Below are 13495 nucleotides of genomic sequence, written 5' to 3' on the forward strand. Positions count from 1 at the left end.
AAAAACCCCAAGATTCCCTTTAACAACGATGAACAGTAGCTGGCATCTCTGTATTTGGCATGTCAGGATGTACAGAACAGTTACATGACTCAACATACTGCGTCCCTGTATGTTGGTGATAGATGCATGGAATAGTGTGTATATCTGAAGAGGTTATTTCAGTTTGACATGCAAACAAACGGCATTTCCCTGTAACCATAGCTTCCATCATGTAACCATAGAGACAGAACTTGCATCTCAGATGGCGAACTAGTCCTCAGTTAGTGCACTGCTTTTGACCAGAACCCTACCTAGTCTCAGAGTGCATCCAAGATGGCACTCTATTCACTATATAGTGCACCCTAGAACTCTAGTCAAAAGTGGTGCACTATATAGGGAATAGGGTGCTATTTTGGGCACAACCTCTGTTGTAGAGTTGAGTGTTGGTGCGAGCCCCACCCACCTGAACCTGAAACGTGATCCAAGGCGTGTGAAGTCACTGCTGGAGGCCTTCCCAGCTGTGGGCTGGCGCAGCCGGAAGAAGGCGTGGCTCTCCACAGCACATTTCCACAAGTGTTTACACGTCTTCGAACTATCCAACTGGAACACAAAGGTGTGCTCCTGCTCCCGCCCCTAAACACACAACAGCCAATCACAATCAAACACCACTCTGACAAAAGCAGTCCAAATATTTCAATGTCAATGAAATGGTCTCTGCTGTCAAGTCAAAAGGTGAAATAGGGGGCGATCACATACAAGTGTGTAGCCTGTAAATGTGTGGTGGTGTTGAATGGAAATGGTTCTCTTTGCATATATGTTAAATGTCTTTTTTATTTCACCTTTATTTAACCAGGTAAGCTAATTGAGAACAACTTCTCATTTGCAACTGCGACCTGGCCAAGATAAAGCATTGCAGTTCGACACATACAACAACACAGAGTTACACATGGAATGAACAAAACAGAGTCAATAATACAGTAGAACAAAGAAAACAAAGTCTATATACAGTGAGTGTAAATAAGGTAAGATAAGGGAGATAAGGCAATAAATAGGCCATGGTGGCGAAGTAATTACAATATGGCAATTAAACACCGGAATGGTATGATGTGCAGAAGATGGATGTGCAAGTAGAGATACTGTGGTGCAAATGGAGCAAAATAAATAAATACAGTATGGGGATGAGGTAGATAGATGGGCTGTATACAGGTGGGCTATGAACAGGTGCAGTGATCTGTGAGCTGCTCTGACAGCTGGTTCTTAAAGCTAGTAAGGGAGATGGGAATCTCCAGCTTCAGTGATTTTTGCAGTTCGTTTCAGTCAGTGGCAGCAGAGAACTGGAAGGAAAGGCAATCCACACACACCGCATGCATATATGAGACACCCTCGGAGAGTGGGGTCATGGGCAGGGGTATTTGTGTATTGCTCACCTGATCATCGTCCTCCGTCACCACTAGGGTGAGTCGACTCTTTTTGAAATCCAGGCGGGTGATCTTGGGCCTGGAACACACACACACACATAGTCGACATTGCAGACTATGCAGCTGCTTTCAAGAATATATCATTGTGTGTTTTGGAGAGTTCATGTCAAAGTGTGTGTGTGTTTACCAGAAGAAGAGGCCTATCTTGGTGGAGCCCTCAAACACCAGGATGCCAGTGGGAGTCAGACCCAGAGCGTACTCTGCTCCGTCCCTTCCCTGAGGACAACACACAGTCACACATGCTCAGTGCTACTCTACAACATCAAACACTGACAACAGCAGCACACGCACCAACCTTGACAAAGTGCATGTCCACTCCGTACAGCTCCAGCCATTTACACTTGTTGAGAAAGCTGGTCTCTGCCTGGGATGGATCTGTACCCCTGGGGAAACAAAACCACATGTTCAGTCTCTAACACACATACCCTGCCCTCTGGGGGGAATGTCCTCCATGTTTCTTGCAGTAATCCAGTTCAGATGTACAAAACAGATTAGGGCCTAGGGGTTTATCTGGCCAAAAGAGAGAGAGCGGAACTCAGTAGGGTTTCTCTTTGGTTTCTTGCTTGCACTGGTGTCATGTCAGCTCAGTGAGCCCCAGTGTATGGGTGTGTAATCTAATCTGAGATTGGAGCGATCATACACTAGCAGGGTTAAATACTGCCTGTATTCAATCAAGACGCTCCAGGGATTAATCCCTTGATCCGTCACACAGACAGAGGCAAACAGAGAGAGGGTGATTTACATAGGTTTGTTACAGCACTAGAAAACACCAGAGTGATACACTCCTCTACCTGCGTGAAGTTAAAGAACCAGACATTGTTCATGCGGTTATCACCTGTCCTGTGTTCTTATCCAGACACACCTACAGACACCAGAGAAGATGTCCTGTGTTCTTATCCAGACACACCTACAGACTGTTCAGACAGACACCAGAGAAGATGTCCTGTGTTCTTATCCAGACACACCTACAGTCTGTTCAGACAGACACCAGTGAAGACGTCCTGTTGGATGGCGTTTTAACTCACCTTAGGTCCACCCACTTGTTAAAGATGTCTGCCTCCATGGTCTCACTCTGTTTGGGTGTGAAGCGAAACTCTGACACCAGCTCAGGAGAATGCTCTAGAGGGTCACAGTCCCCCAGTTCACCTACACACACACACACACACACACACACACACGTTATAGTCAGGTGTAAAAGAAACATGAATTCTGATTCCAGAGATACCGTAGTGTGTAAATCATCACCTACTCTGTAAGCAGTAGGCCCCCAGGTCTACTGAGACATCATATGGACACTTCAACCTGGAGGGAGAGAGGAAGGTTCCAGAGCAGAGAGATTAGACCACACACACCACATGCAGCGTTACTTCCAACACTATCTCTGTGTGTGTGTGTGTGTGTGTGTGTACATACAGTGCATTCAGAAAGTATTCAGACCCCTTGACCTTTTCCACATTGTTATGCCACAGCCTCATTCTAAAATTCTTTATTTTTATGTCCTCAATCCACACACAATACACCATAATGACACAGCAAAAACAGATTTGAAATAGTATTAAAAGTATTAAAGTAGTATTAAAAAAATTACCTGAAATATTACATTTACACAAGTATTCACACCCTTTACTCAGTACTTTGTTGAAGCACCTTTGGCAGCGATTACAGCCTTGGGTCTTCTTGGGTATGATGGTACAAGCTTGGCACACCTGTATTTGGGGAGTTTCTCCCATTCTTCCCTGCAGATCCTCTCAAGCTCTGCCAGGTTGGATGGGGAGTGTCGCTGCACAGCTATTTTCAGGTCTCTCCAGAGATGTTCAATTGAGCTCAGGGTAGCCTAGTGGTTAGAGCATTGGATTAGTAACCAGAAGGTTGCAAGTTCAAATCCCCGAGCTGACAAGGTACAAATATGTTCTTCTGCCCCTGAACAGGCAGTTAACCCACTGTTCCTAGGCCGTCATTGAAAATAAGAATTTGTTCTCAACTGACTTGCCTAGTTAAATGAAGGCTGGGCCACTCAAGGACATTCAGAGACTTGTCCCGAAGCCACTCCTGCATTGTCGTTGCTGTGTGCTTAGGGTCATTGTCCTGTTGAAAGGTGAACCTTCGCCCCAGTCTGAAATCCTGAAGGATCTTTGCTCCGTTCATCTTTCCCTCGATCCTGACTAGTCTCCCAGTCCCTGCCACTGAAAAACACCCCCACAGCATGATTCTGCCACCGCCATGCTTCACTGTAGGGATGGTGCCAGGTTTCCTCCAGACGTGACGCTTGGCATTCAGGCCAAGAGTTCGATCTTGGTTTCATCAGACCAGAAAGTCTTGTTTCTCATGGTTTGAGAGTTCTTTAGGTGCCTTTTGGCAAACTCCAAGCATGTGCCTTTTACTGAGTGGCTTCTGTCTGGCCACTCTACCATAAAGAACTGACTGGTGGAGTGCTGCAGAGATGGTTGTCCTTCTGGAAGGTTCTCCCATCTCCACAGAGGAACTGGAGCTCAGTCAGGGTGACCATCAGGTTCTTGGTCACCTCCTTGACAAAGGCCAAATCTCCCCTGATTGTTCAGTTTGGCAGTGCGGCCATCTCTCTCAAAAGTCTTGGTGGTTCCAAACTTCTTCCATTTAAGAATGATGGAGGCCACTGTGTTGTTGGGGACCTTCAACGCTGCAGAAATGTTTTGGTTCCCTTCCCCAGATCTGTGCCTCAACACAATCCTGTCTCTGAGCTTTACGGACAATTCCTTCGACCTCATGGCTTGGTTTTTGCTGACATGCACTGTCAACTGTGGGACCTTATATAGACAGGTGTGTGCCTTTCCAAATCATGTTCAATCAATTGAATTTACCACAGGATGATCAATGGAAACAGGATGCACCGGAGCTCAATTTTAAGGTCTCATAGCAAATGGTCTGAATACTTAAGGCATTTCTGTTTTTTATACATTTGCAAACTTTTCTAAAAATTGTTTTTTTGCTTTGTCATTAAGAGGAATTGTGTAGATTATTTTTTCATCAATGTAATTAATTTTAGAATAAGGCTGTAACGTAACAAAATGTGGAAAAAATGGAAAGGGCCTCAATACTTTCCAAATGCATTGTGTGTGTGTGTGTGTGTGTGTGTGTGTGTGTGTGTGTGTTGGGGAGGAGAGGTCCTTTTCTTTAAATTAGCAGCCCCCTGATGTTCTGATCCTGTACTTTATTATAGAGCTACACACAGGAGACACGACCCAGATGGAGAGAGAGAATGAGAGAGAGAGAGAGTGAGATAGAGGTTGTGTGTGTGTGTGTGTGTGTGTGTGTGTGTGTGTGTGTGTGTGTGTGTGTGTGTGTGGTGGGAGCTGCTTACTTGCCGGACAGAATGTCTTGTCGAAGCTGCAGCACAAACAGGTACCTGGAACACAGACAAAAGGAGTGTTAATAAAACCACTGATGTAGAATCAATCTTTCTCCCTCTCTCTTTCACACTGACTGACAGACAGTCTTTCTCTCTCTGAAGAGGTCTCAGTCCATTTTGCCTTAATTAGTCTCTTCCCCACTGGACCAAAGTAATTAGCTACACTGCCCCCTTACACCTCTACACTACACCGAGGAGGGGGTGAGATTGTGTGAATGAGACAGTATGCATACGAGAGTGTGTGTGTGTGTATTCATGTGTGCTAGAGTGTGAGTGTGTGAGCACAGGCAGCCAGTGGTGGTGTTACCTGGTGAACTCCTCATGTAGGTTATTGGGCTCTGAGGAGTAGAACTTCACCCTGAAAAACAGTCTGTATGGAGGACCATCTGAAACAGAGAAACAGAGACCGAGCGAGAGAGAGGGGGATTAAATTAGGGGAAAGAAGAGATTGGCCTGACTACCACATATTGTATAAAAAAATATTTATTTGTATTTTTAAATATAAATAAAAACCCTGGGGACATCAGGCACTTAATTTAAAAATGGTCTGGAAACTCGGGTAAGAACCAGGCAGCCCTCTCTGTGAGGGGCGTTTCCTGACAAAGTAAACATTGGCGTCACCCTGCATCACTCACTAATCACCATGTCAACAGCTGGTAATGAACCACCTGCCTTTCCACTTACCTACACACACACACACACACAAACCCACTGTATACAGTGCACACATTAAGTAGAGGACACTACCAACAGTCTGGCAAAAGTAGCTGGCCTTCGCTTGTTATTAACTATACACCACACAAACACTAAGAATATTAGATAGTGGGAGTGAATGGACTGACCTCTGATCTGTTTCTTTATGGGCTTGGACACATCCAGCCAGTGCTGCAAGAGACACAAAGAAGTAGACAACAGAATGTTATACATACGAGGGGTTACAACCATCCCAGCTCTGCAGATTGCGCTGTGAAGAGACAGAATCATTAGAGCATTTGTTTTGGTACTGTCCATATGTAGCTTGTTGTTGGTCGCAGGTCCAGGAATGGCACAAGAATTGCAACATTTACCTGCAGCTAACACTTCAAAATTGCACTGCTGGGTGATCTGAAAAGTCATAGTCAATCAATCAATAATATATCACTTTGTCAAACTTGTTTCTTTAATTTACAATCTGTAGAAACTATGACAATAGAAAGGTTCAGAACGTTTGTGAAACATCACAGCTGAAAAATAAATGGCAAATAGAAATCAAAACAGAATTGTGTTCAGAAATAGATGGGAGGGCTTCAGAGAATGTATTTATTTATTAACCCTTATTTTACCAGGTAAGTTAGTTGTTACAGGGGAGAGGAGATGAATGAGCCAATTGTAAACTGGGGATGGTTAGGTGGCCATGATGGTATGAGGGCCAGATTGGGAATTTATCCAGGACACCGGGGTTAACACGCCTACTCTTACAATAAGTGCCATGGGATCTTTAGTGACCACAGAGAGTCAGGACACTCGTTTAACGTCCCAGGACACCCTACACAGGGCAATGTCCTCAATCACTGCCCTGGGGAATAGGGATATATATATATATTTATTTTTAGACCAGAAGAAAGGGTGCCTCCTACTGGCCCTCCAACACCACTTCCAGCTGCATCTGGTCTCCCATCCAGGACCAACCCTATTTAGCTACAGAAGCAGGTCAGCAGTGGGATGCAGGGTGTTATGCTGCTGGCCAGATGGGAGGGGTTCAGAGATGGATGGGAGGGGTTCAGAGATGGATGGGAGGGGTTCAGAGATGGATGGGAGGGGTTCAGAGATGGATGGGAGGGGTTCAGAGATGGATGGGAGGGGTTCAGAGATGGATGGGAGGGGTGAGTGGAGCTGAAGGCTGAGACTATTAACAAACAAAATATTACTATTGTAAAATACTTTGTAATATGTATAAGCTGGAAGTAGAAGCCTAAAGTGTTGTTGTCCATTACTTTACTCCAATTAGGGAGGGGTGGTAGAGGAAAATAATAAAGAAATATAAAACGTGTATGGGGGATTGGAAATGATGCAGACAATTACATTGATAGAACCCACAATCTATGTGCAATACTAAAGCTGAACTACCCCTAAGAATAAAAGGTAGCGAGAGAGAGATAGCGACAGGCAGAGAGACAGCGACAGGCAGAGACAGACATAATATGATGAGAGAGACACAGAATATGACAGATAGCTGGAGCGTCAGATCAATCATTTTAACACCACACTGATTGATTTAACTAGTGTCATTACATCATAGGGAATCCCCTCAGCAATGGCAGGTAGTGGTGTGTGTGTGTTCAGAGGCTTTATGTATATCTACTCACTGAGACTTGTTCTGGGTCCATGAACTGCAGTCCAAAGTAGTCAGCCTCCACCAGGTCCAGATGATACCTGATCTGGTCAAACAGCTCCTGGCCCTTTGACCTTTTCTATTAAACACACACATGTATTATAGTCACAATAGGGAGGCTGGAGAATAAACAGCCTAGACCTTGTGAGTGGATATGGAGCAGAATGACAGAGTGTGGGTCATTACTGCATCTGGGGCAGAATCAGAGGGAGAAGACCTGAGGGAGAAACCATAATTCAGGCCTTTGTCTTTGAAACACCCACAATCCATAGTGCTCTTGAGCTGAACACCCACCAAGATGCAATGCCCTAAACCACTAAAAAGCTGCACCCCTCAAAGTGTGTTTTTTAAAAGAGAGAGGATAACCTTGTACTTTGTTCCCTGATAACAAGTATGAACCTGCCAACCTGCGTGTGGTTATGGAGTGGGAGGTCACACACAAAAAATTTATAAATAAACTCTTGCCCTTCCTGTTACTCAGCTCCCGTCAAAGCACAGCACAACACACTCCCAAACCAGCCCCCTACCCAAAGCCCTTTCCCTAGACAGACCTTCCCCCTAGATATTATCCCCAAAGCTCCTGTGTAGATCTGGATTAGACAGCAGGTGCAAGTAAAATGGGACAAAGTCCACCAAGCCTAAAGAAAGGCAGAAAAGGTGAACACCATAGTTTTAGTACCCATCAAATAATCTCTAGATGAGTGTTTAGGGGGTAGTGTCTAGCTGAAAGTGCCTAGGGGCATAGCACTGGGGTGTTGAGGGTGCTACAGCACCCCCTGATATATCACAAGAAAAACATTTTAAATACCTAATATATTTTTCACAAAAGTAGTGCCCTTGACCTCTACTACTCCTGTATGAGCAGACCCCTGAGAAATAAAAGTCAGCACCCCCACCCCTAAACATCTTCCCCTAGGGAGCAGGCCCTAGCAGGTCGATTTTGGATGAAGACAAGAGTTCAATTGAATTCATTTAAACTGTAGATGAATCCCCGAGGAAAGATTCAGCAGTCATGATCAGGATTGTTCCTGTTATAGCGCTATATAGACTCTGGTTTCAGTCAGCTGACGTCTGGTGGCCGTTAGCAGGAGCTAGTTCTAATTAACAAGAGAAAACAAAGGAAATAGTCCTTACATACACAAGCCTGTATTCTCTAAGGCAAAGTTACAGCCTACTGTTTGGAATAGATTTAATGTGATATTACTGAATGTACTGTTTCGTTCTGGAGAGGATGCTTTCCACACACTGCAAGAAATCATCTCCGGAGTCAAAATTCATAAAGCCTTTTAACTACACCATGGCTCCGTGCACCTGCAGCGCATTAATTTAACTTCAACAATTTACATCCTCACACACAGTGAATTGCTCTCATGTTCTGATGTATTGTCTATTTGCCAGATCATTTTTTGCCTGATACAAATCAAACGTATTATCATAACGATAAACTACTAGCATGTCTACTGTAACATTAGGTTCTGTAACATAGGTTCTCCATCTATGACCTTTGATTCCCTCAGCAGTCTGACTTCCTGTATGTATTCAAAAGGTGACGCATGAGACGGCTTCACTGACCACGATGACACACGCACAAACTCAACCTTTAAGATAAAACTCTCAAGACAACATGACGCACACATGTCTACCTCACCCCAGGACACACACACTCTGTCACAGCGCCACGAGATAAATCACATCACTCCCTCACAGACAAGAGAGAGACAGAGATAGAAAACTGAGGATGGCGGGAGGGAGGCAGGGGGAAGGGAGATGGTCAGAGAGGGCAGGAGGTGGAGGTTTCTCTGAGGTAGGCAGCTTCCTGCCAACAGTCAGAATAGGAAGTAATGTGGTGAATTGGCTGATCACAACACCATCTGTAGCCCTACCACTAACTGCACAGAACACACACAATGACAGGTGTTAAAACTCCATGGTGCTGAATGACCTAAACCATAGAAGAACAGTCACTTGATATTCTGCTGAGAGAAATATGTCTGAAAATAATAAGAAGACACCACACACTCACTGCTATATCCACGTTAACGTCCGACCCATCCAGCAGTAGCACGCGGCAGGTCATTGCATCCTTCTCGGTCCCAGCCGCTGGGATGTGCACGGCCGCTCCCCCGGTCACCACGGCGGGCGCGTGGACGACCTGCTGCTGGTGCGCGAGGAGCGCGGGGTTCGCGGTTCCCCTTCTTCCTTTCCCGTCCCACTCGTCCGCTGTCTGAAACCGTCTGCGCGAGCGGTGGCTGAACGTCCGGCGTAGGAAGCCCATCATCTTTCCAATTGTTAATTCTACCCACAGCGCGAGCACCGTGTTCGGTGTCCACGGGGAGGCTTACTACACGGAAACAATGTGTGTGGCGTTTGTCCCACTGCCACGGGGCGAAGAGTCCCTCACCGCAGGCACCGAGGCTTCAGACTGCCGCTGAATCATGAAATTCGGCAGCCGTGGGGATCACCAGCCGCATAATTAAGCAGGACCCGACAATTTGGCATAAAAAAAAAGCAACCAGTTGAATTTCCCAATCATTTATTCTGTTTCAATAGTGTACTCACTCACGGAAGCACACACCCCCCCTCGTCGTCTCCTCTCGCGGTTTGTCCTCGCTCGCGCACCTGCTGTTGCACAGATTCTGAAATCCTGGAGAAATCTCGAGCAGCTCCGCAGCGGGCGTCCCTATAGTCTCACATACCGAGGAATGAGGTTACAGTCTCCCGGGACGCGTTTACCTAAACCCGTGGTCGATATTATTTAATCTTCTCACGAAGAACCGAAGCTGCTCCACCTCACAGGTAAGTCAACCAGAGAAACTGGACAAACGGCATGCTTTGCGCCTGCGTAAAAACAACGCAGAACAAACTTTTTTTTTTTTTTTTAAATATATACTGGGCGAAGCAGTCAGCGAAGCAGCGCTCCCTGCCGGCCAGAGGCGACACCACGGCCAGTGCGGGGGAGGACAAACAACAAGAGGGACAATGTAATGTTGAGGACAAGCAAAAAATAATGCAATTTCAGAACAAACCGGTAGGATTATGGTTTAGCCGAGGGATTCAAGCAGAAAGAAACACACACACCAGTGAAAGTGCAGAGTTCACCTCTCCTAAAACAAATATATTAATTTGACTAACTCCGGATATCTGCCTGCTATGGTTGTTTAGTAGTAATGGCTACTCTGCCCCTCAAATCTTTCTATGATTTCAGTAGAATGTACAACATGTTCTGGGACTTATGTTGACACTGAACTGGAGCGTGCGTCTAAGGCAGGTCACAGGAATGTGTTTAAATGGGGTCTAACTGCACTGCAGCGCTGTAGGACTCCACTCCTACAATGTTTTGATATGTGCAGGCGACTCCAGACCACAAATATACATACAAATGGACCTGGAACTGATATCACATATCTTTCATCTGTAAAATTCACTCTGAGAATGTAAGATACGATCAACTGACTTTTACCCCGTCAACAAACAGACAAAGAGCTCCAAGTAGATGTCAGTGTGTTTATTCAGTGTGTCTGTGTCAATAATTTAGGGAAGGTGGGATCGGGGGTAGTGTGTGGTGGCTCTGGCAGTGTTCATCTCTACTGTGAATCCACCGAAAGCCTCAACACTCTCCCAACAATGCAGACAGACCAGTCAATCCTATAGCCTCCGCTCAGGAGGAACTTGCCTCAACCCACTATTAGGAAAGCTATATAGCCGCCACTCAAGAGGAACTGAGATACAGTCTTCAGTCACTCATACAGTAGCACTTTAGTCCCAGAGAATTGTTTTAAATATATATTTTTTAATACATTTTAAAAAGACCTTTGCAGTACATGGTCCTTCCTGCTAGCGGTGCTCTATGGCTAACATAAGGATAGGATTAGCTGAGCACATTCGGCACTATGGCTCGTTATGTGCTGTAGCAACAGAAGGCTAGCCGTTGCCGAGTACTTAAGGCTAGTGAAGTGCTATGGCTCTCTAAGGCTACAGCCTAGCTGTCCTCTTCTCCTGTTAGCCTAGCGCTGGGGCTAGCAGTCCTCTTCTCCTGTTAGCCTAGCATTGTGGATAGCTGTCCCCTCACCTGTTAGCCTAGTGCTGTGGCTAGCCATCCTTCTGTTAGCCTAGCATTGTGGATAGCTGTCCCCCCACCTCCTGTTAGCCTAGCATTGTGGCTAGCTGTCCCCCCCCCCCCATCCTCCTGTTAGCCTAGTGCTGTGGCTAGCTGTCCCCTCATCTTCCTGTTAGCCTAGTGCTGTGGCTAGCTGTCCCCCCATCCTCCTGTTAATGGTCCATTAGCAGTGCTGAGGGTTGTGCTGCAGAATACTCTCTTCTCTCTCTCTGTAGACACGCAGGATGGCCTCACACATAAACCGGAACTGACACTTGAACACAAACATAAAAACAGTCCAGTCACATACAAACATACCAAAGGAAGTTGCAGACATAGTCATTAGGGTTTCAATGCTGATCTTGGGAGGAGAGTAGCTAATGGTTAGAAGTATAGGCGTGTGTGTACCGTGGTCTGGATCATCATGGCCCTCTGGTCTCGGAGCGTCCTGATGATGTCCAGAGGGAACACAGGTCGACCGCTCTCCAACAGCGACAACGCCGTCTCCATGGTAATGAGAACACCTGTACGCCCAATCCCTGCGCTGCAATTATATCAACAACATACATGAGGTGTTAAAAATCTTGTAACCCTAGTGTGTGTGTGTGTGTGTGTACCTGCAGTGCACCATAAGTGGTGTGTCTCCTGTCCTCCTCTCTCTAACAGAGGTGATGAACAGCAGGAAGTCTGAGGGGTCGTCAGGTACACCATGATCTGGCCATGCTACATACTGCAGGTGGGTCACCGAACGCTCCTCTCCCAGCTGGAAACACACACACACACACATAGGATAAACAGATGGAAAACAGCTGAGAGAACACCCCCCCCCCCCCCCATCTGTCTCTCATTAAAGATATTTTCATAAATTAAATTAACTTGGATATGTGATGATTGTAATGGGAGAGATGGAGGAGAGAGAAACGTGTAGGGTATGGTAACTCGTTAGTTACTGTGATGAGGGAGAGATGGAGGAGAGTAGAGTTAGATGGAGGAGGAGAGTAGAGGGAGAGATGGAGGAGTGTGTTGTTGATTAACTGACAGCCAGAGGAACAGATGGGTCTGCACAGCAGTGTAGTGTTGTGTGTGTGTACTCTTTGGCAGGCTATAATTGTAAAGGAGAACATGTTCTATATTAACCTCTGTGTTGTAAAGGTAAATAAACACAATACCAATGGAAGCAGAAACGCATGGAGATGGATGGGGATAGTTTGGTCAATGTTTCCTGTGGAGAACACACACACACCTGTTATGTGAGCCAGGTCATGTTTGTGTGTTACCTGTGTGTGTGTGAGGGTGAACTGGCGTGTGACGTAGGCCAGGTTGCATTCCTCAGAGTGGCAGCTGACCCTCAGGTACCCATAATCCCTCACTTCAGGAGGGTGTGGCCAGTACTGGTGGCACTTAGTCTGAAACACACACACATGATTGATTTTGATATTCATTAATATTGATTTACTATAGAGTCTGTAATCTTTAAGCTCTGAGAAATGTTATTTTACTCAGCTGTGTTTCATATTTCAGAGTCAGTGCTTCACTCACTGTGTTCTCCCAAACATCTCAGGGCCAGTACATATATTACATCAGGAGATGAGTGGAAACTGACTGTCAGCATGAATGTGTGTGTGTGAGAAAAACCAGGGCACTTGTGGAATATCAGCAAGACAATCAATCAGTGAGAGCTTCAGGTTACCAAGCAACAGGCAGGCAAAGACGCAGACAGCGACTCACAATGAGCCTGGGACCTTGGTAAACCTGTGTGTGCTGTACCCATTCTCATTCACTAAATGTGTTTCACTCTTTGAAAGAGAGAGAGAGGGCCCGTGTGCATACCCGTCCTCTCTCGGTGAGTGTGGTGAGCATGATGATGGTGTGTGTGTGTTGCTCCCACACACTCTGCCAGAAGTGAGTGCAGGTCTGAGGCAGCGGTCCTTGAGCTGCAATGTAGCGCAGACACACACCAGACCCTGGGGGCATCACCTGAGACACACACACAGCATGACTATACACAAACAAGGACAACAAACACACACACACACACTACACAAATATAGCATCACTATACACAAACCAACAAGGACAACACTAAACACAGTGTGTACTGACCGTGATGTGGCTTGCATTGATGTAGTCCTCTTGGTCCTGAAGTACCACTCTGGAGATGTCATCTGACAGAACAAAGAATTAGA

The 13495-nt window shown here is 45.9% G+C and overlaps 1 protein-coding gene across 10 annotated transcripts in view; it reads right to left on the minus strand.

The window, feature by feature from the left end:
- The window catches only part of LOC109900281 (protein tyrosine phosphatase non-receptor type 3), a 35726-nt gene that overhangs the window by 13633 nt on the left and 8598 nt on the right, over positions 1 to 13495 (minus strand). For 9 of the 10 annotated variants that reach the window (XR_004211824.1, XM_031836681.1, XM_031836675.1 and 6 more), the window contains 15 exons: positions 13413 to 13474; positions 13140 to 13286; positions 12587 to 12715; positions 11927 to 12072; positions 11718 to 11853; positions 7188 to 7292; positions 5685 to 5727; positions 5150 to 5228; positions 4795 to 4839; positions 2707 to 2759; positions 2483 to 2603; positions 1753 to 1840; positions 1585 to 1673; positions 1407 to 1476; positions 443 to 612 (listed from right to left, as the gene is read on the minus strand). Coding sequence is in view for 9 of the 10 variants with exons in the window: in XM_031836681.1 (XP_031692541.1) it covers positions 443 to 612; positions 1407 to 1476; positions 1585 to 1673; positions 1753 to 1840; positions 2483 to 2603; positions 2707 to 2759; positions 4795 to 4839; positions 5150 to 5228; positions 5685 to 5727; positions 7188 to 7292; positions 11718 to 11853; positions 11927 to 12072; positions 12587 to 12715; positions 13140 to 13286; positions 13413 to 13474 (1483 nt within the window). In the remaining variant the exon portion in view is untranslated. The remainder of the gene's footprint in view (positions 1 to 442; positions 613 to 1406; positions 1477 to 1584; positions 1674 to 1752; positions 1841 to 2482; positions 2604 to 2706; positions 2760 to 4794; positions 4840 to 5149; positions 5229 to 5684; positions 5728 to 7187; positions 7293 to 11717; positions 11854 to 11926; positions 12073 to 12586; positions 12716 to 13139; positions 13287 to 13412; positions 13475 to 13495) is intronic. The other variant, XM_031836688.1, reaches the window with a different exon arrangement.

Source organism: Oncorhynchus kisutch, linkage group LG2, assembly GCF_002021735.2.
Source record: "Oncorhynchus kisutch isolate 150728-3 linkage group LG2, Okis_V2, whole genome shotgun sequence".
In the NCBI taxonomy this organism is placed as follows: Eukaryota; Metazoa; Chordata; class Actinopteri; order Salmoniformes; family Salmonidae; genus Oncorhynchus; species Oncorhynchus kisutch.